The 25,572-nt window shown below is 41.9% G+C and overlaps 1 protein-coding gene across 3 annotated transcripts in view; it reads left to right on the plus strand.

Moving 5' to 3' along the window:
* Window positions 1–24,677, plus strand: part of BVES (blood vessel epicardial substance) — a 35,722-nt gene extending 11,045 nt beyond the window's left edge. For all 3 annotated transcript variants that reach the window (XM_026511724.4, XM_044388848.3, XM_044388849.3), the window contains exons 5-8: window positions 575–683; window positions 6,514–6,681; window positions 7,623–7,764; window positions 22,157–24,677. In XM_026511724.4, coding sequence (XP_026367509.2) covers window positions 575–683; window positions 6,514–6,681; window positions 7,623–7,764; window positions 22,157–22,281 — 544 coding nt within the window. In that variant the 3' untranslated portion in view covers window positions 22,282–24,677. The remainder of the gene's footprint in view (window positions 1–574; window positions 684–6,513; window positions 6,682–7,622; window positions 7,765–22,156) is intronic.
* Window positions 24,678–25,572: the final 895 nt, after the last annotated feature.

A 25,572-nucleotide genomic window follows, 5' to 3' on the forward strand; every position in this document is an offset into this window, starting at 1 on the left:
CAGGTTAGAGTATATAGAATTGACTACATTGAATCTTGTACATGTTAGGATTTCCACCTGTGAACATTTTGAACTTTTATTGACCCTTTCTTTTTTTTTCAGTTAATGAGTCAACATTGAAGTAGGTTTAAGTTAGGCATTAAACTTCCAAAAGCTTGTGCATGTTTCATAGGTGATTTGTTTATTTTTTGAATATCAGAAAAATCGAACTTCTAGGAATATCAGTCTTCTCAGGAGAGAGCCAGTATATACTGTTCTACCACAATTTTTAATACCAGCCTTTTCCATCTCAAAAGTATCTGATTTTGAGTAATAAATTTATGGTCACTCTAGCTATATGAGCAATGATAACCATTGGAAGGCACATGTCTGTTCAATACTGGAACCTGTCTTTTTTTTTTTTTTTTTTCTTGCTGGTGAGATTTCTATTGAAGTAAATATTTATGCTTTTCAGTATGTTTGTCCTCTGTGGAGTCTTTAAAACTTTAGTACAAAATACCAACCCGTAAGATTAAGGATCGTCATGTTATTTGTGAAATATTATGCATTTATTAACATTAATTTCTGTTATCAGAATGAAGGTTTCCTATCGAGGACATTTTCTGCATAACATTTACCCCTGTGCCTTTATAGATTCTCCTGAATTTAGATCAACTCAGATGCACAAAGGTGAAAAATTCCAGGTATGTTTTATCATGATTTTCAGAAGATTGGAACTAGTTCATGTCTCATTTGATACCAGAGGATAGTAATAGAAAAGTGATTTATTGAAAAAAGAGATTACCATATGGTACATGCAGCATGACCCCGTTTTCATAAAACTTAAACAAAATAGTACCTCTATGTGCATAAAAAGTCGTCTAGAAAGATACATCCTTCTTTGGCCATAGGGTTAACACTGTTATTTCTGGGTTGTGAGTTTGACTGCTTTTTTATTTTTCTCCTTTTGGTTTATTGAATTTTTTATAATTTTTCTGTAGAAAACATCTAGTGCTTTGATTATGAGAAAAAAGGAAAATGTCAGTTGTGGATAATCAGTGTTCCTAAAACATATAATTGGTTACTTTCATTGGGAAAAGAACAGAAACTGGCTTTGCTTGAGAGATCTTCTTTTGTTAATCCTTTTGAAAAAACTTATCACTTTACTCTTTTATATTTAATGAATACTTTAAGGGCAAAGGATGAAGTTCTTGATAGTTAAAAATCGCTCCATTACGTGGCACTTTGTTTTGATTCTTTCTGTAAGTGTCCAGCCCTCTTATTTTATTCCCCACTTGACTGATGGGAAAGTAACCAAGAAAATGGGTGAGAGTTTCCTTGGGTCTCAGCCTCTGGATGAACAGCAGTAAGGAAATATCCTGAGAAGATCCTGGGCAAGAGTGTTATGTGTATAGGTAGGAAGTGTAATAGAAGGGAGGTTATCACCTCAGGGAGGAAATGACAGTGTTTTTTGATGACACGTCTTATTTTTGAATGTCATTTTGAGGCGCCATACAATCTGGGAGGCCACAGGAGAGAGAAGGGAAAATTTACAGACATACGGTTGAGTTGAATTGAGTTGAGTTGATTGGAGCCCTCCCCCGCTTCTATTCTGCCTGAGTAGCAGGTGTGAATAACCACATAACCTGTGAAAGTTATGTGTATTTACTACAGGGTCTCATGTAAGTTCATTAACGGGGTGTAGTACTGTTCCCGTGCTGGCTAAGCTTAAGATACATAAGTGGAAAGCTAATGCTATTTTGTGGCTTCTTGAATTTACACTCTCACCTTGTGTTTGTGAGGGTCGGCTGTGTACTGAGACTTATGTTCTTACTGCACTGTTAATCACCACCATCTACAAACTGGTACAAAGCCACTGCGTTCCTCTCTCCTCCTTTCCTCTGCCCTCCTTACAATTTCTTCTTCCAAAGCCCATTTATCTTTTGCATCCATTTCTCTGTGTATAGTAGCAAGGGCCTTACACAATAACTCAGTCTCAGTATAACCCCGAAGAGACTGGAATTTGGAGAGGGGGTGGAAACTGAACCCCCTTTGTTTCTAGAAGCAAGTGCTCCCTGAGAGACCAGGGATATGAATATGTACTATCTTTTCCATTGGACTTCAAATTATATTAAGTTAACAAAAAGGAATTCCTACTACAAGCTACAGTTTCTTCTTGGGGACTAGGAGTTGGGATTAGGTAGTTGAGAAATGTTCCTGATAATTGCTGTGGAGATTCCAAAATCATGACCAAGTTCGAGGTACCGTAGCTGGGAAAAGATATTTATTTAGACTTTCCAACACCAGCCATCTTTTGTCTGCACAGAGTGTGGTGTGGCGTCTTCTGATTGGTCGATGGGTAAAAACTACTTTAGCATCGTGGGACCTGTGTCCTGCACAATTGGAGCAGGCTCCATCCGAATAAACCCTTGGGAGAGATTGTGTTTTGATTGTTTGCAAGATGTTCCCGTTGGCAGATACTCGAGAGTAAAAACAGCTGTTGCACATCTGTGTAGGAGTATATAGAGCCTCTTTCTGAACCACGTTCCCAAATGAAACATGCCACCTGCTCTAACGTCTCAGTACCTGTGCCCATAGCAGAGGAGCCTGGAAGGTGTCAGTGGTCAGACTTCTCCACCTGCATGCTTTTTACCTGCTACTCTCGTTTTTCTTTAATTCTAAACAATTAAAAGTGTTCTGACAAGGAGCGACTTCCTTCGAATTTTTATTTCTTTAAATTCATCTTTGGTAAGGGTGCTAATGAATTATAGAAGAAGGTGGAAGGAGAAAAGAAAAGCAAGTGGGCTCAATGACCATCTCTCAAAATTGCACAGCAAATGTTGTTTGGGTACATGTGTGACGATTGCGACAGGCACAGTGACAGAGCTGAAAAACAGATTCTGAACTTGAACTCCCAGGTGCCCGAGAGATGCTTACAGCCATTTTGGTACTCACACACCAAAGTTGCTGCTTAGAACTCTTGATAGACTCTTGGATGTCTTTATTAGAAAAGGCAGAAGTAGTCTTTTGTGTTTGGTTTCTTCTTCTTTGTGCAGTTGTTTTATGCCAAGTGAGCTTTACCATTTTCACATTTATCTTTTGTATTCTCTCTCCCACTATTGCTTTTCCCTGGCCAGTTGCACATCCTGTGCTGTGAAGCCTGAAAAACCAAAGCTTTATTGACTTTAAGGGAAGAAGAATGTCTTGGGGATCCCAGCCCTTGAGAAATACATGAACACTAAATTTTCACCTGTATTTAAACCAACCCTTATCTTAGTATTAAGTAAATCTTTTGGTTAGGCTGTGAGGCACTGTAATCTGCCAGCTTTGACTGTACTGTATTTTGGTGCTTAGGAGAACTCTAAGCATTGGTTGAATAGACCAGTCCTGGGACATTTTCACGTTCCTGATGTGCGAAATGTTATACAATACATGAAGAAAATAAGACTCTCCCTTGAGGACAGTCAACCGGTCATATTGTTGAACTGCTGTTTCCAGTCCTGACACATTTGGCAATTCCCTCAGACACCCTTGTTCTCATGTCATGTCTTCTCATTCTGTGAGGGTGTGGAATCTAAAGGGAGGGACAGGCATAGTGTCTTGACGTAATCAAGGCAAACCCGATAGCAAACACTTAGTCCAGTTCTCTCCCTGAAAGAGATCCTTTTGTATCTCCCATTGCCATGTTTGCTTTTATTTCCTCAGTAAAATTCTTCCCCAGAACTAAAGCATGGCACTAATGACTGAAGAGGCAAATTTATTTTACAGAAGCTTTAAAAATTCTTATATTGCTTTATAGAAATTCCTCATTAAAATATGTTTTACTTGGCTGTTGTGACAGGAAATCATTAAACACAAATGTCTATTTGGCAGCAATGAAGCATTAGCCATCATGTAAAATGACCTCAGTCAATATGCTAACTACACACTTCCAATTAAAGGCCTGCACTTATGGACTTGCAAGTTACTCGTACATACTGTAGGTATAGCTTATTACTTGAATAATGTTGTTAAATCTAAATTTAATAATAATTTAAACACGTTTAAAGTCTTTTTCAACTGTCAATAAGAAATGTATTTGCTAAGCAAATGATAGTATCAGAAGTATTATTTCCTCTGTGGAAACTTGAGGTTATTGGATTGGCTGAAAAGAAGTTAAATGCATTATATGTCATCTAGGTGCAATTCCTTTTTCTTCTCCTGGATGACTTCCAACTCCTCTTTTCATTTCTTTCCCCACTGCACATGACTTATATGTGCATGGATGACCTCTTTACCAAAGGAAGGCACCTCCCACTCCTAACCCTTTCTTCAGTGCTTGGTTACAGGGCTGTGCTATAGTGAGTACCAGAGCTCAACTTTCTTGAATTACTCCTGTGGAATATTATTCAGTTGCCTGTGTTTATTTACCCATTTCTTAGTGTTTCTGGGAACTCCTCAGTACTGGCTTGACTATACTTCTCTTCCTAAAAAAATTTTTTGCAGGGGGTGGGGGTCAGATGTCTTTGCTTACTGCCAGCTTCCTCCACTAGAATGTAGGCTTCATGACATTGTGTTCAGCTGTTCTTTATATGAGGGACTCTTGATGGACTCTGAGCTGACCTTGTGGTCACTTAGCTGAATTACTTTCAATGTGATTGTGTTGCTGAATATTGGACACATTGGGTAGGGTCTGGCCTGGTGGGAAACTGTCTGGGCTGGAGGTCAGAAATACTCACTCCACCACTAATCAACATGTGTTCATGAAAAAGTTTTTTGGTTTTGGTCATTTGGCATTTGAAAAATGAGGAAGAGTATTACTTGCCTTATCTGAAAGGCAATTTTGAGGCACTTACTTACAGATGTAAAAACACCTAAATGTTTAAAAGTGCAATACATATATGAAGTGAGTGGTAGTATGTGTAAGTGTCATTCCCTGGAGATTCTCTGCCCTTGCCCCTGTTCTATATTTGTCGAAACACTTATTGCCACCAAGGGTATCATATTTCTTTGTTTATTATCAGCCTCCTTCACTAGAATGTAAGCTTCCCAGGGCAAGGCTCTTGGCTTCCTTGTTCACATTGTAATATCATGCCTTTAACAGTATCTAGCAAAAAATAAGTACATAATACATGTTGAAAGAATGAGTAGAATTTAGTTTTATATGGTGTCATAGAGCTGGTGTTGCATGTCTTGAATCCAAATGTGTTTGGTTTTGGAGATGCCTACTCTTAATATAATAAAGAAGTGCAAACTTTTTTTTTCCAGGAATACTGACCCACTTTTTAAAGTAGCCAAACCCTGTAATTTGCTAAAGGTCACATTTCAGCTATTGATATTAGTTGAGAAGCTGGGTTTTCCATTTTCTCTTTTAGTAGACATAAATACCCCCTCATCATCAAGACTACGTTTAATTTTGTGACAAACCAAGGGGAAAGAGTGCCTTTGGAAATATTTGCTCTGAGGCTCAGATAACAATTCCATGTTGATTCAACCCTTTATGAATTTACTTGGACCAGCATTGGGTTTAATGTGGAGGATATAAACATGGAGTTTGCCTTCAACAGTACTTGTGTTCATTTGTTATTCTTTCATATAACAAATGTACGCTGAGCATCACTCTGTGTGGCAAGCTGGGCATTCAGACATGAAGATGCATAGTCCCTGCCATCAGAGTGCCCTGTGGAGCAGATGTGTCCCCAGATGAGTGTGGGTTCTGTGATTTGAGTGCCACGTGGAGACCAGAGGAGGAGTACTCACTGATGACGGGGACCTGCATGGGAGGAAGGGCTTCCTGACACTGAGCTGTAGGGCATAACCCCTCACTCTGGAGAAGGGATTTATTTGAAGAATCTCGAGCTCTGTGCGGTGTAATTATAGGGTTTTCCATTTTCCTGTGGAACAGTGTTCAAGGTAAAGATATGGTCTCTCAATTCTGAGCTACCTGGGGTATCCCTGTGTGAATCCCCAGTACCCTGGAGCTAGTCCTGAAAGGTCACACTCAAGAAATACCTATGACAAAAGGACCCAGATGAGGACCCTCACTGCCCATATCCCTCAGTTAACAGCCTGCATTCTATAACCAGTTGGCATGAGTCGGTTTTCTCCTTCTCCAGGATGTGTTTGTAAGGTGGGCGAGGCAAGTCTTTCATCTATAACTTGCCTCAGGGATCTTACCTCAATTCTTTTGCCTGAACCATATTCTTAAACCTCTGTTGTAATCATCAGGGTGTAAAGACATATTCAACCATAATCTAATTGGAACATTGGTCTAGTACAATCTATAACACCAGACCTCACAAAACAGAACAACAACAAAACTTGGAGAATTTGCTTGTAGTCTGCAGATTTCTTGGTTTTAAACTGATTTTAAATGTGATTTTATAATAGCTGTAGAAGCTTGTGTGTATAGATCTTGCTTTAATTTAATATGACAAATCATTGCTATAATAATATCCACCAAATTATTCTATTCTACCTTCCCCCAAAATTATCATAGTCATAATTCATATGCATAGATATACTTTTTTCTTTCTATGTCTGTTTCTCGGGCAGGTCACCATCATTGCAGATGATAACTGCAGATTTTTATGCTGGTCAAGAGAAAGATTAACTTACTTTCTGGAATCAGAACCATTTCTATATGAAATATTTAGGTATCTTATAGGAAAAGACATTACAAATAAGCTCTACTCATTGAATGATCCCACCTTAAATGATAAAGTAAGTGTTTTTTCTGAGTGTGTTTATTTTGTTAAACAAATACGTATAGTGAGGTGTATCTCACTTATGCAATACATATTTTTCTGAATTTTCATTAATTCATCATATGTTAAGTAAAGTGGAGATATTTGTAATTTAGAGATCCTCCAAGGGAATCATTTCTCAAGAGCGTGGAAAGATTTTATAATTATTATATTTGTCATTGCCTCATGAGGTGTCTCTAAATCTCAGGGACCTCCATTTGTGGTGATGTGGTACTGATCTCTCATAGAGTCTTTTAATCAATCTAAGGAGGATGGTACTCGAGTTGGAGGGAGGGATGGGGTAGGGGAGGCCAGGAAGGCAGGGGGTAGCAGGGAGGCTGCAGACTGAGAAGCACTGGCAAACTCCAGTGAGCAGAAGTTGGCATTTTAATGCTGATGTCCTCCAGTTTTGGACATCCTTCTGGTCAAGCCCCCTTCCAGAAAGCCCGTAAATGACAAGGGACGGAGAGGAGGGAGCCTGTGGCAATTCAGTTAGGAATTTCCGAGCTGTATGGATCCTCTCCAGTTTGCAATGTGATCTTCATTTCCCCACATTTGCTTAGAAGGAAATTAAAATGATGACAGAAGAGACATTGCAGAACATTGTTTCTGTGGTAAGTGCTGTTCTCCAGGAACTATGCATATGGGCGGATGCTCTCTAAAGTCCTCTTGTCTAGGCCCTTTATCAGATCAGGGTGGCGCTTATTTTTTCAAATTAATAAATAAGCTACTGAGTATATTAAATTTTTGTAACGTATGTGTAGTGATAGCTTATAATAAAAGTTATAGCTGACATTTTTTGGCCACTTACTATGTACCTGGTAGTTTTTTATTTCAAGGAAAAAATAAATGCTATTTACAGGGAATATATGACCTAAGTCTCATAGATCTCAGAGACCTTAAACCTTTGCTTTGCAGAAGGCCAAAAAGCTGGAACACCAGCTCAGCCTGTGTACACAGATCTCCATGCTGGAAATGAGGAACAGTATCGCCAGCTCCAGCGACAGCGACGATGGCTTACACCAGTTTCTTCGGGGCACCTCCAGCATGTCCTCTCTCCGTAAGTTATCCTGACCTGAGAACCCTCCAGGATTCCTCTGGATGTCATTGGAAATAGACAAATGACAACCATGATCAGAAAAATAGCTTTGCAAGGAACAATTTGGCAACCTAAAGGATCAACAAAAGTAATACTTTTTTTCTTGCTCTTCCTTTTCCATGTTGCACCTGAGCCAAAATCCAACATGAGAACTCTTAGTCCTTATTTCAAATTTCAGAGATTGTTGGCTTGTTTTGCCATGTAGTCTTCTTAAATACTGGTCCACTGGGATAGCGTGAAAGAGTCCGTATGGTTTGCTGGACATTCGGCTTCGTCGTTTTCATGATTTTCGTTCAAGTGAAAGCCTAGACCCAGCAATGTGTATAAATAAATAAATACACACAAAATAATCCGTTTTATTGGTGGAGATTTTATTGGCCAATTAAATAGATTGATAGCACACTGTGGTGGTAAAGCAGCCAGGAAGCAGGAATTCTTGACTGTCTGGAGACGATAGGTGTACAGCCTCTATGGAAATGTGACATGCGTATTAAAATTTAATGTACACACCTTTTGACACAGAAATGACACTGCTAGAGATTTACCCTATATATGCTCTATGGCAAATGATACCACATCAAGTGCTATTCATTCCAGCATTTTTCTACAATTGTAAAATTCTGGGACAAACCTGAATATCGATTGGAAATAAAAGTGGTAAATAAATTTTTGGTAAAAAAGAAGATGATGAGAAACAACTGCTGGGTGTTTTACTGCTGACTGGTTATCTCAGTTGTGAGCCCCAAGAGTTAACAGATGACCAGGTAATGGAATGTTCCTGAGGATGAAGGAGACCACCCAACACCTAACACCCTTGTGAGTTACCTCATTCACACACACAGACACCGAGAGGCAAGTTTTCCAAGATTGTCCTATAGGTTAGATCATTTTAAAATATTTTAAGTAAGGAACATTTTAAGACACAGATGTTGAAGATTAGTAAGTAAAATGAGAGAAACTAAATTATTTTAAGAATTATTCCAAGAATGATAGTATAAGAAGAACTTGGAACAAATTCATTTGAAGTAGCAAAAAGTCAGACAAATTCTCCCATTGCAGAAAATAAAAAACTATTAATGTATCCAATTGTGTGTTAATCTGAAGTAACTTTTAAGGACATACAGGTACACATTCAGCAATCCTAAATGTTTATGCAAATGATCTTGTAACTCTGGATGCTTTAGATAAATCGGATTAAGAAGGTTAAGTATCACATATTATAGAGAGGTTGGAATTGGCAAAGCCATGTACTCAGCATAAACTTCCAAAGCAAAGTCTAGGCATAGAAATGTGTTGTGGACCCAAAGGAGATTTCAGGAGTAACACAAATGAGAAATGGGGGATGGTTGTATCTTATTCCGACGTAACTTTTGAAAGTACTGACTGAGGCTGACCAAACTCTGCAATTTGCTAGCATATCAAATGCATTATCTGCCTTGTTGAAACAGTTTGGTGGTTAATAAGCATTTTCAAGTGGACCCTTCTTAATTGCATGTACAGTGATTACTATGCTAAGAAAGGTCAGCAGAAAGGGAATTAAACAATAAATTTTTGTTTTTCTATAGTATTTTCTTGTGTAAGTTAAATCGTTGGGGAGTAAAATAATATTTTAGAAAAAAGAAGTTTATCTAGAGTATGTTGTTTAAATAGAATAAAAACACATGTTCGAGATTAATATTTGTACTGTTTGTGCCACCAGAAACCTATATTGCCATGTTGTGCATACAGACCTGGGTTCAAATCTTGCACTAATGATTATTAGTTGTGGAACTAGTAAGTGTGGGTTTGAGTGTGGGTGTGTGTGAATTGCACAACAAAGCCCGCTCATACCTAACTCCCTTTGACTAATCCCTGTTCTGAGTTTCTTGGCTTCACTTCCTGCAGTTTAATGAAAGACTTTGGTCCTTGAGCACCACAATGATACTAACTGTGAATTATTTAATTCATCTGAGCATGTGATTCGTCAAAAACTAGTTAGTTCTGGTTTTAGCTCAGAACTGAAGTCTGGGTTTTTTGTTTGTTTTGTTTTGTTTGCCAGACCCATCAATATGCTTTCTTCTTTCTCATATTACAGAGGATATTTCTTGTAAAACAGAGAATACAGAACCAATCTCGTAAGACTTAGGTTGAAATAACAAAATTTACCACTTGTGGAGCATGTGGTAGGACTTAGTAAATGTGAAGTCCCTCAGACAAGCAAGCTCTTATCATTCTGGGTTTCTGATGGGCACAGGGGGGCAACTATGGTGGTTCCTCTCAGTAGTGGAGGCACCTTCATGAATACTAAGGAGGGGAGGGAACAAACACTGTGGACAGTAGTAGCTATTATTTTGCAGGAACTCTGGACATGATCACATGTAGTCTTTACTGTAATCCTGCACGGAGAGGTATGCTGGTTTTTGCTAGATGGCACAGCACTAACAGTCTCCCGGATCTCTGGCTGTGATGCAGAGACTGCTTTCTCGCACATGTGCACACCGGTGCTACTCCTGGCCCATGTCCTCCTCAGTCTGGGATGCCAAAGAGCAGCGGCTAGCTGGATAGCTGCCACTCAGGGCGGAGGAAAGACAGTGGTGGCAGAATCGTGCAATGGCTCTGAAAGCTCCCTCTTAGAAGCAGTGCATGTGGGACGCCTGGGAGGCTCAGTTAGCGTCTGCCTTGGGCTCAGGTCATGATCCCAGGGTCCTGGGATCCAGCCCTGAGTTGGGCTCCCTGCTCAGTAGGGAGTCTGCTTCTCCCTCTCTCTTTGCCCTTCCCTCCCCCACTCATGCTCTCTTGCTCTGTCAAATAAATAAATAAAATCATTAAAAAAAAAAAAGAAGTAGTAGTAGTGTGTGCCACTTCTTCTCCCGTCCGCTGGATCAGAGGAGTCGCTTGGCCAAAACCAACATCAGCCCGTGGATCTTTATTTTTTTTTTTTTTTTGAAGATTTTATTTCTTTATTTGACAGAGAGAGACAGCCAGCGAGAGAGGGAACACAAGCAGGGGAAGTGGGAGAGGAAGAAGCAGACTCCTAGCGGAGGAGCCTGATGTGGGGCTCGATCCCAGAACGCCGGGATCACGCCCTGAGCCAAAGGCAGATGCTTAACGACTGCGCCACCCAGGTGCCCCAAGCCCGTGGATCTTTAATCCTCCTGCAGGGTTGAGCAGGAAGGGGCCTGAGGAGGGAGGGAAAGCAACTATTTTGACAATAACATGGATCTACCTTAGTATTACTTCATTTTACACCTGAGAAAGTTAGGAATATGGATGCTTATTCACTTGTTGCAGTTGCACAGGGAGGGGCTGTGGGATACAAAGCTAGGAGTCCTGTCTGATCCAGGCTGTTTGACCATATTGCCTCTCTGTTTTAAAAAGAAAAGACAAAAAAAAATGCATATAATACTTGCTAGTGTTTTCTGTCACTTTCACACCCATTCCTGCACTTACACCTGACAACTCTGGCCCCAAGGCACATTCACTATTATTTACCCTTCGGTAGATGAGTCGGCCAGTACTCAGTGAGAAGGCAGTGCTTACCCCCAAATCACTTCTTTCTCCTACAGCCTACTTCACTGGGGAAACCTACCACCCCCCCCCCATTCCTTCATTATGACCAAGCAGTGCTGCAAATAGGTTTGCACAGACCCGTTGATTTCCATTTCAATGAGAAATTTTGCCTTACTTATCGTATGGGGGGGGGGTTCTACATAGGAACATTTAAATTATCCGGTAATGTCCTCCATTCATTTAGTGTTTGGTTAGCTTTCACTTCGCCTCATATGTCCTTCCAGAATTACAAGCCATGCTACCCTGTAAAAATTTTATTTATTTTATATATTTTCCTAATTAAACAACTTTTACATTATTCATTCTAGTCATCAACTCAAATATAGATTTAAATATTAAAATCCATATCAACATTTCCCTTAATTATTTTTCAAATCAGGATCAGCATGTACCCATTTGGTTGAAAAGTCTCTGAATCTCTGGGCCCCCCTTCCATGTCTCTCTCTCTGTTTCTGCATTTTTGTTTTGTTTGCCCTATAGAACTTGATTCTTAAATGTAATTGTGAATATGGATCACTTGGAGATTTTATTACAAATTCTGGTGCAGAAGACTGGGGTAGGGCCTGGGTTTAACAAGTGCCCCAGGGGTGCTGGTGTGGCTGGCCCCTGAGCCACACGAGGAGTAGGAGTCCCTCCCTACAGTGGAATTTCCCCGCATGCAGCCCCAGGGTGGTTTCTCCTATTTCCCATTTACTGGTGGGTAGATTACAGGCTTGCAGAGATTCCGGGGAAGGCAGGAAAAGAAATTGCTGCTGATCCATTTCTTACGTTGTGCTCTATCTTTGCGTATATCACATGATGCTAAATCCAGAGCAGGCGCTCTACTCTTTGCCGCGCAGACTCTGTATTCCATGTCAAATTATCGTTTGAAGACAAGAAAGTAAAGTAATGAGATAGTCCCAGAAAAATTGCTTCCTTCCTATTTAGTCAGTAGCCCATAATCTACTTAACTCCTTTTCGCTTTCCTGGGGCTTCATTTATTTGTTTCATGTTTGGAAGCGTGATTGTGAGGCAGAAGGACCGGAAAGGACGAGCGGTGCAGGGCCCCTGGGAAGGATTGCCTGCCCTCGTGTGGCTGTGAGCTCTCTCCTCTCTGCTGCGGCCCCGAGGTGCTCGTCAGGCTGCCTTACCATCGTCTCCTTACGAGGCTGAGCTCCTACGTGTGATGTAGAAACACACACGCATACAGATTGGACTTGGCAGGGGCATCCCTGACAAGCGGTGCCGGGCACAGGCGTCGTCATGGCAACGGGAGACCATATTCTGTTTCCTTAAAAGTTGTAGAACTTTATTTTAGCTAATTGGGGTTAAATAACCTATTGTGTGGTTTGTTTGCTTTTTAAATCCTGAGGCATGATAGGTAATGCATTCTGCTGGAACTTGTCTTTGAAAGCTTTTGCTAGTTTAAACCACGTATTTTTTTTCAGAAATTATAATTAAAATATATGATTTTTAAAGACACTATGAGATATTTAAAAAGAGGTTTTCTCTGAGGAAACAATCTTTTCAGATGTTTTTTGTTATTAATGTCAAGACGGCGTTCTGGACGATCTCCTGATTCCATGTGATCTAGTCACACTTTAAGTTAGCTTACATCTAGTTAGTATTCTTTGCAAAGACTAGCAGCATGTCTGACAGCAAGAGTTTCTCTCGGCTATCTTACCCATTTATTTACCTGGAAGGATACAAAAAACCAGTACAGCATTCTCAGTTTCAAGGCTGGTTTCATGAAATAACCTGTGCAACTCAATTTGTATTCCAGTCGCCCTACGAACAGCTACAGACGAATAAACGGCAAGCTTTACATGAATGACATGGCGAAGTAGAGAGAAGGTGTGGTCAGGCAGCAGGAATACTGGAACAGTTCTCAGACCCACCAAGACCTAGAGAGAAAAGCAGTGCCCCCACTTTGTACATAAGTAAGGAATAGCTTAGGGAGGCTAAGTAATGGGGTCAAGGCCACTGGGTTAGCTCTGAAACAAAGAAGTGTTGAGTTTGTTATAAGTTCTTGTTTTGCTTTTTACCCTATGGATATCCATATCCATTTGGGAGTGTGAATTTGTTTAGGGATGTTAGTTAGCCCCTGCTGTCGCAGCTGACACATCCTGACCACGTTCATACGTGTTCTCATTTAATCTTCACGCCCACCCACTCAGGTTGGTGTGGTGTTTTACCCTTTTAGGGTTGAGAAATATGACATTTATTTCCTCTAGTCCTTGGTCTCCCAGCCAGTAGGGACTGTGCTCTCTGTCTCCAGAACTCCTGTCCTCACCAATCTATTCACTGCCCTCTATCCTCACAGTGTTTTCTCTGTAAAATGATAGTAGAGGGATTTTATACAGTTATGAATTTTTTTATTTTATTTATCCCAGGATCCTGGGATCATGACCTGAGCCAAAGGCAGATGCTTAGCTAACTGAGCCACCCAGGTGTCCCCACAGTTACACATTTTTAAACTTTTAATAACAAATTTAAAAATTAACAAGTTCAGGGGCACCTGGGTGGCTCAGTCGGCTAAGCATCTGTCTGCCTTCAGCTCAGGTCATGATCGCAGGGTCCTGGGATCGAGTGCCGCATTGGGTTCCCTGCTCAGCACGGAGCCTGCTTCTCTCTCTGCCCCTCTCCCCCTGCTCGTTTGCTCTCTCTCTCATAAATAAATGAATAAAAATACTTTAAAAAATTAACAAGTTAATATACACACACGGATAACAAATAGTAAAAAAAAAAAAAAAAAAAATTCAATGAGAAGAAGTAACCCCCTCCAACCTAATTGCTAGCTAGAAGCAATCACATTGGAACAATTTTTGTCCAGAATGCTAAATAATGTCCTATAATTTGATTTATCCACTTATCGTTTATCTACTAACCTAACTTAGCTCACTTTTAACTTCCCTTCCCCCTTCTGCTCAATTGGGTGATACCTCTAGTTTTTTATTCTTTTATTATTTACCCTTGTAGCATTAAATAATACGCTTAAATCTCCATCTTGTTTTCTCTCTGCAGTATTTTTAAAGGTGAGGACATTAGCCTCTCTATCCTTTCTTATTCTTTCCCCTTCTACCTTTACATTGTTGTGGGTCTCCTCCTTAACTTTTAAACAATCAAGATGGATAACAAGTATATTGTTATCTTTTTTCAAAATTTTTTTATTTTCATAAAATACACATAACATCAAATTTACCATCTTAACCATATCTAGGTGTACAATTCAATGGTATTAAGTAGACTGTTCTTTTTTTGTAAAAACAATTAGGTCTTCCTTGCTTTTCTCTATGATTTTTTTCGAGAAGTTTAAGCAAAGAAACAATGTTGACATTATTATGCTTTATTCAGAACCAAATAGTAGACTGTGACTACATTTCTTTCTTTTTGGTTACAACATCATGATTCCTGTTCTGTTCAGAGGAGACTGTTTCTAATATCAAGTTCAAATGGCTTCTCCTTTCACATACAACATAAAAATCATGCCACAGTTTACTTCATACTTGACTTTACTTTTTTTCCCCTGGAGGTTTGTAATTGTCTTGCTTTGGGAGCCATTTTATTCACCATGACCCTAGTATCTTGTAGCTTCTTATTCTGCCTTTTAATGGAAATCCAGTTAGTTTCTTCTTAATGTCTTGGAGCAGTTGTTTCATATTTGAACCATGCCTTTTCATACTGATTTTTGTCTTTATAGATATTTCTAGTTTCCTTTCTTTCCCCTCATTTTTACTTTCTTTTTTTCTTATATCTGTACTCTCTCAGTACATCAATTCTGTGTCCCCTTTTTCTCAGAGACCTTCCTCCCAGAACCTTCCAGTCTCCTATCTTATCCTGGACTAGTTGTTGGCTGGGTCGGTGCGCAGCTGCCATCCTGGAACTGCCTTCCCCGTTCGCCTGAGTTTATTCACCATCCCCATGATGTTACAGCTTTCTCCTTGTGGGCAGGAAGGGGCTGCGGGACTTCCACTGTTCCTCGGCGGCTCACACCTATGGCGGGGCAGCTCGACACTCTGACCACCCGTGTGAGTAGTTAGCAGTTGATCTGGAAATGACCTGTTGGGCTAGAGAAAACCTCCTCATGGGAACCACTAACCTCCTCCAGCCTCTCTATTTGCCATAATTTATACATTTCTTTGGTTGAGTCCCTCAATGCTGGTGCCTTAGTTTCTCTAAGGGAAATTAAGGATAAAAGCTATCCCTACCCTTCATGATTATTTTTCAGAAAGTTTCAATCCAAACTCAATCTCTTCAATTTCAAAAAAAAATTTTAGGATATACATAGGCAAGGCAGGAAATGGGATGAAAATCCTCTCTAGCAACGAAGCCATTAAATCCTCCCCTATCCCCATTCATCAAAAATTGTATAATCTAATTAAAATTCTAAACCCTTTGTAAGGTTTTTAATTACTTGCTAAAGCATTTGGCCAGATGGTTAAACATAATAAAAATAAGAACACTTTGAAAGGAATGAGGGAAATGTCATCAAAGTTAACGGAATAAAGGGGAAAAAATCGTATAACATTATATTAGATAGTTTACCAAAGTGTTCTCCCTTTATAAAAAGTGTGTATCTTAGGCAGAGGGAAAAGTCACTTGACAAATTTCATATCGTGATATTCTATTTATTTGGAGACCAAACCCAAGGTCGCTTATTCATTCTCTGGAACAGGTGTGACCTTCACTCTGGATTTAAGCACAACAAACACGTCTGTTTACTTTGACTTGCTAAGAGATGCCCTCAGGCCCTCATGCCCTCATGTAATTAGAAGCACACTGAAATAAAATAAGCTTAATAAGGACAGAATTCTGTCAAAGGGAAGTTCTCTTAGCGAATTTTTCACTACTGAGGATACTAGAATTTGGACTGTTAGGTAAGAGCTCCCTGGTCTGCATGTAAAAAGGCTTCCTGTGGTTCTTTGACTGGGGACCTTAGGAAGACAGGAAAGGGTCTGGTGGGGCAGGCTAAGCGTGTCCTCACGGAGGCCCGTAACTTGCTTGCACAGCCAGGTAGCAGCCTGCAGGATGCACAGTGGGCCTCCGTACGGACTCGTCTGCTCCTCGGCGAGGAGCTCTGAACAGGGCTGCTGAGGAGAGACTCGACTTCCCAGATCCACATCTTCTGGTGGGCGTCCACAGTGTTGTCACCCCCTGTGATCTGACAGGAGTGGGAGGGCCCACTCTTTGGTTCAGGACTCTTACTGCTACGCCTCTGTCTTCTGCATGTGCTCAAAGCTCGTATTTTTGAGTTTGTCTGCCCCTCGGGATTGCTGTTCTCTCTCAGCTGAACACACCGAACGTGGTGTAAACTCAGAGGAAGTTCCGCTCCCCCGACTGTGCCTTCCTGGTGCGTTGGTATCTGTGGAAGGGGCATAGAAGTCTTTCTGATGGAAGATTTTTTTGCCACTTGGTGTAATATGAAACATCCCCCAGCAACAGCAACTCTTGACATTAACTGTTTAACAATTTCACACCTGATAAATCTGGATAGCAGTTCAGTCTGAGACTATTTGTTTTACATAACTTTTACAATAAACTGTGTTAATTGGCACCCAGAGCCAAGTAGAAGAGGATTATAGCTGATAGCAAAACATAATGCTAATTATCTCTTCTTAATTATAAAAAATACCAAAGGATATAGTTAACCACTTCTGTTTCCTAACTGTAAAACTGGTTTTAATAGAGGAAGGATAGAAATCAGCTTTCTGGATAATTTATGGATATGGAATTATTTGCCTGCTTAGAACTTGGAATAAATGAAAAGTAAAGCATTATGCGGAGGTCATGTACCTCATAGTAATGACCTTGAGGGACAAAAGTAATTTGAAAAAGCACTTAACTAAAGATAAGCTTAATTTCTTCCCCTCTCCTCTCCTCGTGCTCTTACATCTAGGTAGGTTTGAGCCTTCTGGGCAAATTTCTGATGATGCATCGGTGCATAAAATTAATGAAAAACCAGGCAAACTTGTAGAAAGAATTTATTAATGTTCAACTTGGGAAGTGTAAGATAGTTCCCTTGAAGCAGAATATTCTCTCTTCTTTTTTATAGTTTTTGGGGGTTTTGTCATTGTACACACTCCACATTGGCCTTAGATATATTAGTGGACAAAGGAATGATTTCTGGCAGCATAGTGATGGTGACTGAGTCTTTCCACCGAACCAGCAGGTGTCTCATTGAGGTTGGAGAGCATCAGGTCTAGGGCAAGTGAGCTCCTGGCTCCTCAGAGCCTGACTTTTTCCTGGCCAGACAGTGATTGATCCTCAGGTAGACCGGGTGACTATCACCCTTGGCCTTCAGTGGTTCAGGAGGCCCAGGCCAACTAAGGTTGGGACAAAGTGTGGGCACTCTCTGCGGCCCTGATTCCTGTGGAGGGGTCAGGCAGCCAGCTGCCACCGGGGAGCTTCCAGTGGTTACCAGGCAGGCTGGGTTCCTTGCCTTGTAGTGCATCTGACAGGGGGAGGAAGGGCAGTAAGGCGCTGCTGTGGGAACTGGGACCAGGGGGCCTGTGTGCTTTTACCCAGCCATGAAGCCTGAAGTGAGAGGGAATCTAGTATCCTGTGAAAAGAACATTTGCAGGAACATGCAATCTTGCTGGGCTGTTAGGTCCAGCAGTTCCTCCTGCCAGAATGTGACCCTGCCGAGGTGGTCCACTTCCTGGTGAGGAAGGATCCCTGTACAGCAGCCCCCCCACTCGCGTTCCTTTCACAGGCTCTCCAGGTTGTCTTTGCTCTAGCTTCTGAGTATAAAGTAGAAAGATCGTATGGATGTGGTAAGCATGAATTGCTCTGAAAAGTGCATTGAGTTCTTGAGAAACGAAATAAGATCGAGTCAGAGACTCTGTCCGATTCATTTTATTTCCCTAACATTTAACCCAGCCTCTAGTGCCTTGTCATCACTCAGCGGCACTTTTTGCTGATTGGGTGATGGCAGGTGGCAGGTGGTGATACAGACGTTTAAGTGAGGGGACGGCGCTCTTGCCCTTGCTATAAGCACCACTATAACCTATGCTGTAAGCCCATGCTATAAGCACTGGTGAGTCAATTATATGACAATGATTTCCCCAGGAAACATGACACAGAATATAGTGATAACAGTCCCTTTTCATTGTGAGGTTTTACTGTAACCCGAGACCGCCTGCACTTGAGAAATACAGGTGCTTCCCCATTGGTATGGTGGGGAATTGACCCACCCGAGATTAAAGGTGATGGCTGTGCGTCTTTCCCTTGTCCTCAGGCTCAGCCTTCTGAAGGCCTCTTGTGGAGTTTCATGTACTAAGTAATTATTTTCAGGTACTAAGTAATCATCAAGGACCTGGCTACGTGAGGGCTACTTCTGCAGGACGAAGAGGGTGTTCTTACAGCCCTCAAGATGCCTGTTTTCCAGTAAGGGACAGAGGCACGTACTTGTGATCACAATGAACTACAGAATGTGGAAGGGCTGTTGGAGTCTAGGGAATAGAATCTCCCCACGTAAGGAATTATGGAAGACTCCAGATGAAGAAGGTGGGGTTTGACCTTGACCTTGAGGAATGGGTAGGAATTTGCTGGGTAGGGATGGGAGTGGAGAGGCCACTCCAGGTGTGGAGAAAAGCAGGAGAAGAGGGAAAGGATGAGTTGGATTTGGGGAGCAGTGAATTTGCCAGAGCTTGGATTGGAAGGGGAAGGAGGCCAGGCTTGGACACCCCTGGGTGTCACCCCAGGACTCTGGATGACTCCTGCACTACTGTCTTTTTAATGCTATGTTATAAGCACCACAGCTCTTCCTTGGCTCCGGCAAATGTAGTGGGGACTGAACAAATTCTTTCACGGAGAAGTTGAAAGTCCTTGGAAGGTTTTCACCACATCGTTTCCAGTTGTCTTAGTTCCTCTCTTCATTCTCTCTCAGGGGGAAAATGCACCTATTGGTGATGGAGCTGAGAGGGCAGAGAACATTTGGCCCCGATGTAGACGGTAGCCTCGAGGTCCTATAGAATGTCTCCCCTGCTCTGATCGATGGGCTCAAACCCAGAGCAATGAGTCCCACTTCCCCAAAGTAAACTGGGTGTGTTTCTGTTATGTGTGTGATACAATCACGTCTAAATGCTCTACCTTATTATTGGGTTTAATGCTCTTAGACATGCCATCTTGTTGTTTGTTCGGAGAGTTTTTATCTGATTGCAAATGCTCAGTCTGAGCAATGTTTTATGAGGCTCAGCCATACTGGAGGCTATACATGCGACAGAAGGCACGGCTATTCTTTAAAGACAATTTCTCTGCACGTGGGACTGTTTCGATTGAGAAACACAAACCCCGATTCAAGTACAAGTCCCACTTGTTTTTATTTGCCATTCCTACTGGCGATAATGAATTTTAACAAATTTTCTAATTACGTTGGCCATTGCCCTCCAAAGACCGTATTAATAACTCATTGTATTAACTTACAAACTGACAAAACGACTGTTGCATCCCAGGCACTGATGTAAGAACTACACAAATAGTAAGCCCCTTAGTCCTCTTAACAACCATAGGAAGTAGATAATAGCATTATTCCTATTTTACAGATAGGGTCACTGAGGCAGGGAGAAGGGAAGTAACTTGCCCAAGTTCACATGGATAGTATTCATCTCCACTGGAGTAAACATGCAAATTGGAGGTTGTGGTTGGTGGTTGTGTTGTCACCTGCAAGAAAAGGGTCAAAAAACTGGCCTGGGCGCTCCTGTCATGCTGTGCTCCATGACAGAACTGTGTTCCTGGATCATTGTAATAGAGGCTTATTCTCTGCAGTGTATGTGCATGGTTGTCTTTCAAGAAACACAGTATTTTAATTGACTGTAAATGTTTGAAAGTGAACAATTTCCATGTAGGCACAGCAAACACATCAACTATACCAAAGTCCAAGCCAGTCTAATTCACCTCTTTTTTATTTTGGAGGCTGTGGCTGTTGGGAGTGGCATCTCCCCAGTGCAAGACTGGGACTGTGCAGTTCGTAATAAACAAGGAGTGGCATTTTCTGTGTGCCCAGCACCCTGCTGAGTCCATAACACAATTATTTTGTTTTATCCTCCGAACGACGGCAGGAGGCGGCCCTGGGAATATCTCCCTTCTACAGATATGGAAACTGAGGCTTAGTGATGGAGTGCAGACCACACAGCTAGGAAGCAGCAGAGCAGGGTTTTAAACCCAAGAACTGTGTTTTGAGCCTGGGGCCTTGAGTACAGTGTATGCTCCCCCCCCCCGCCCCCCCCCCGCCGTGCTGATGGCACTTCCGGCCCCGCCCCTCCACCTTGCCCACTGCATCTGCTATCACCTGCCGACCCTGCCAGGGATTAACAGGTGATCTTGCTAAAGTTCTTGTAGCAGTGCTGCTTCGCGTCTTAGTAGGGTCCCACTACCCTCCTTTGCTCTATACCAAGTAGTTGAAGAGTCAGGTTTCACCCATGGTTCTTCCATTATCAGCCTTACGCTCAGCGTGAGGTCAGTATTTGCTGATTGACTAATTGAAGGAATCCCCTTCTGCCCTGTTGGAGAGCAGCAAGGGCACCACGCCGCTGTGGGCGGGGCGGACGGGGACCCCCAACAGAAGAATCCTGACATTGAGTATGGGAACTTTGTGAAGGGGTGTTTATGCTGTCCTGGAGCCCTTCATCAAGCACCTTGAAAAGTCTATGCACCTATTTATAGTAACTTCTACTCTTACTTTTATTTTTTTTTAATTTTTTTAAAGATTTTTAAATTTTTTTTTAATCTTTTTTTTTCCTAAAGATTTTATTTATTTATTTATTTGACAGGGAGAGAGACAGCCAGAGAGAGAGGGAACACAAGCAGGGGGCGTGGGAGAGGAAGAAGCAGGCTTCCAGTGGAGGAGCCTGATGTGGGGCTCGATCCCAGACCACTGGGATCACGCCCTGAGCCGAAGGCAGACGCTTAACGACTGAGCCACCCAGGCGCCCCATATTTTTTTGACAGAGAGAGAGACAGCCAGCGAGAGAGGGAACACAAGCAGGGGGAGTGGGAGAGGAAGAAGCAGGCTTCCAGTGGAGGAGCCTGATGTGGGGCTCGATCCCAGACCGCTGGGATCATGCCCTGAGCGGAAGGCAGACGCTTAACAACTGAGCCACCCAGGCGCCCCTCTACTCTTACTTTTAAACCGTGCTTTTTTTCTGCATCAACCACCGTGTCCCTTATGTGGTAAATGATAAGCATGTGACAAACACATGAACAAAGGAGGGACAGACTGAGTCCTTTATTACTTGACTCCTTGGATATAAAAGACTTTAGGGATGTTCCTGCTCCCTCTGCTACTTGGGATTGTATTTTCTTCACCTGGCTTTTCCTTCCTGTGAGCCTGGACTATCCCCCTCCCCCCACCCCGCTTTCCCTCCCCTTCTCCCTCCTTCCCATCCCTCCCTCTCCTATACCAGTCCGGGCAGTGGCTGGACAGGTGGTGGCAAGAACTTGCCGTTTTAGGTGGTGCTACAGATAGTGTTAGCTTCCATAGCTTTAGGATGGAACTCTTCTTTTGGGAAATTAGGAATTTCCTAATCAGACTTTAGGGCAAGGCAACCCACTGGAAACTGCATATGTTGGAGAAGCTTCTGTCATCCAAGCATGTGCAGTGGAATCCATTCCACGTCTGTTCTTAAGACTGAGAATCATTTCTTGACTTCATCGTTTTCTTGAAATGCTGAATTGAAAATACAATATTTAGGGAAATAGCATTCCTGGTGCTAGCGACAGATACCCAGAGAGTCTGACTTTCCAGTTGGAGTTTATCGTTGATACATCATGTTAACATCAGGGCAGGCTGTACATTAAGTGGTTTTCCTCTCTGTGTCTTTGACAGACGTGCCATCCCCACACCAACGGGGCTCTGCCAAGATGAAACCAATCGAAGAAGGGGTGGAAGATGACGACGAGGTCTTTGAGCCCGTGTCTCCAAATGCACTGAAAGTCCATCAGTTGCCTTGATCAGAGAGAGAGGTCAAGTGACCAAGATGGAAATTGTCTTGAAGAGATCCTGAAAAATACCAGCACTTCTTCATGGCTTATTGATTGGTCTGCTGTAGCACTGGTAGTCTGAGGGCAGGAAAGTGAGGAAGGGTCAAAAAATGGGAAGGTTATTTTAGCTCTCCTTTTTATTGATCGGCTTTTTAAGAAATTGTTTTACTGAGCCTTCTGACTAAACCTAGTTCTATTTTGAGATATAAATTTTCAGTGTTTTCTAGATATATTATTGTTTTAACTTAGCACTCTGTCAATGCAAATGCCTTTTCACTTATTTTTTTTCTGAGTTGTGGTTCATTTTCCTCACAGTTTTTTCTCCACTGTGGCAAATGGGGTTGTCCATTTGATAGTTTTAACAAACAGTACTAGTTTGAAATTGAGGTTGAGGTGTCATTAAATGCAGGGAGTCTCAGGCCTTGTTCAATTGAATTTTTAGCTGGAAGATTTTAAAGAAAGATGTGATTTGGCTGGTGTTTATTTTTTCTCCCAGGCCAGACACATTACTCCTCCAGATCACCTTACTTATTTGGGCATTGTGTAGAGAGCTGGATAATGAGCAAAACTCATCAGACTTTGCTCACATTACCCTTATATTATGCTATGTGTAATCGGGTCTGGAAACCAAAGCTGGAAAGATAACAGATGGAAGCAGTTCTGAGCTCAGCTTGACCTTCAGCAAAACTCAGCTTATCTGTGATTTGGAGCCATCTTGTCCCCACACATCATGGTGTGGGGAACACTTTCCTTGGGGTAGGGAGTCAAAGTAGCCAAGCAAATGTCTTAGAATGAGGTGATTGAAAGAGCATTTTCATTCTGTGGTCTGAAGTTTCAGACGGTCCCTCCAGGGCCATAGATGTCTCCTTAAAACGTGTGCCAAATACCCAGTGCCAGGGTTGCAAATGTGAGCACAGCTTTAGGGGCAGACAGTTTCCCATAAGCCATGCCTTGGGCACCCAACCTAGATGTTGCTGTGAGGGCCTTGACTGTAAATTTCTCTTCTCTACTGGAATCATGTTTCAGGAAACAGTGGTATTTGGCTGGTGGGAAATGCGAAGTTTGCTGAAATCATCCATCAGACTGGCCAGTGTGACTCTGGCACTCAATGGGGTGAAACCCGTTGATGGACTGTGCTACATCATACATCATGTTGATTTTATTTCGTTCACTAGAACCAACCTGAGTTAGTCCCCTGTTACAGTAAATGGCGAAGGAAAGTTCCCAATGAAATTACTTTCAGGTAAGCTGAACCCAAAGCAGCCCATCTTGCCAAGAGATGATTTCTGTCAGAGAAGGTAGATAAGCTACTCAAGGGTCACCTCACTTTCCTAAATCCATTTTTTTAAGGCTAATTATCTTAGTAATTTCACTTGAGTTAAATTTACATGCTCGGTCACTCACTAAGAAAATTTCCACAGACTGGGAATCCAGCTCCTAACATCTTTATCAAAGTTGCCTTATTAACATCAGAGTGGAAAGGCTGATTTCACTTCACGATTAGTGTGGCCTCTTCAGTTTCCTAAATTATAAATTTATTTGGGGGAAATGAAGCACAGGTGAATGACTCAGCCTTGGCTTTAAGATTGTAAAGATTCATTCCGTGGAAAGCTCCCTTGCCGTGCCTGAGATCCCCTGTGTGGTAACTGTAATGTAATGGCTCTGGTACTGCTTTCCTCTCACTGTCAGAGTAAGGTCATGTAGACCATTTAGTTTCCACATGCATAAGACTAATTTACAGAATCACTCTGTAGAGTAATTAGATATGACACACTTCCCTGAAGAGAAAGTAATTTCAGATTCTGCTGAGGCCACGGCTCTAATGTTCTGTGGACCCACAGAAGCTTGGGGTTTCTCAGCCGGACCCATCTTCAGGTGTGTCTCACTTCGTCAAGCTGAGGCAGTGGGAAGGGTCCTCTCTAACGATCCACCTGCGTGTGTGTAGAGGTTATTTTCTGCAGCACTGGGAACAAACCTTTTTAAAGGCACACGGCTAAAACTAGATGATCAGAATCCATTTACTGTTTTTATGACAACCCATGTGTGCGTGTGCACGCATGTCACTGTCATTCATAACGAAGATTGTCCTCTCGAGCTTAGGAATCTTAAAAGAGCCACTTAGCCTGAATGGGAAACATGAAACTATTTTTAAATACACACCTCTAAGGAAAGACAATGAGGCTCAGAGAAAAGGAGACGCAAGCCATTGAGTAGCCCTCCCACACAGACTCGATAGCAAAGAAGCAGATAAGAAAACAAGAGTTTTAAGTGTAAGATCGCCTATGGATGGCTTTGAATTCATTTATACAAGTGAACAAGTGTATCTTTGTGTAAGGCATAAATACATAGACAAAAAAAAAACAAAACAACAACAACCACGTTTGCTGCCAAAGCCACCAATAAGATGCTTCCTGTGTTTTTTGGTGTTTACTTAGCTGTGTGACCAAGGTTCAGAAAATGATCTGCAAAAATTATTCTATATATAATCCTAAATCTACTAGGTTTAAATGTAACATCAAGTCTGTTGTATGAATCAGGAGTGTAACATTTATACCAGAATGTATGTGTCATTTGTAATATTTTGAAAGCCCTCATATTTATATTTATAAAATAATAGCACAGATACTAGATAGAAACCCAACGATGTTTATATATCTTAAATTAGTAATAATGGGTGCTATATAATTGTCAGTTACCACCTGTTGCTTTCTGGGATCTTTTTCACTGCTCCTTATGGTTCAGTTGCCCTTTCATCATCGGACACTTTTGTGTTTTTCTGCCAATAGTGTGCGCCCTGGGAGACACCCCCTTCCTATCTGGTTTTCCTTCCACATGTCAAGCTTTTCTGGTTTTATAACTTGGAACTGCCGATTCCTGCCTCCCACGTCCTATCCTGGCCCCAAAGGCAGAGCCTCTTGGATGCTGGAAAAAAATCTTTGGGGAAAGTTGGTGTAACCCACATTCTGGCCTGTCCCTGGTGCACCCAGGTAATGACTCCAGCCTCCAGGGAACATCGTCCCACCAGTGTGTGGGTGGCACCCAGCAAGCACTTGGGCGTGCGGGTCAGCCTGTGCTGCCCGAGTGCCGCGCGGTGCCCTCCTCCCTGTAGACTCCAGGGAGCAGCTCTGCGGATTCAGTTATGTATTCCTTGTATCCATTTCTTTGCACATTTCTAAAGCCGCTTTGCAGAAACCTCTGACCTTACCATGCCTCCATTTTCCTTACCTTCTTCCCAACCCCGGTTTCCCAACCTCGTTTTCT

The sequence above is a fragment of the Ursus arctos genome, unplaced genomic scaffold (genome assembly GCF_023065955.2).
Source record: "Ursus arctos isolate Adak ecotype North America unplaced genomic scaffold, UrsArc2.0 scaffold_13, whole genome shotgun sequence".
Lineage (NCBI taxonomy): Eukaryota > Metazoa > Chordata > Mammalia > Carnivora > Ursidae > Ursus > Ursus arctos.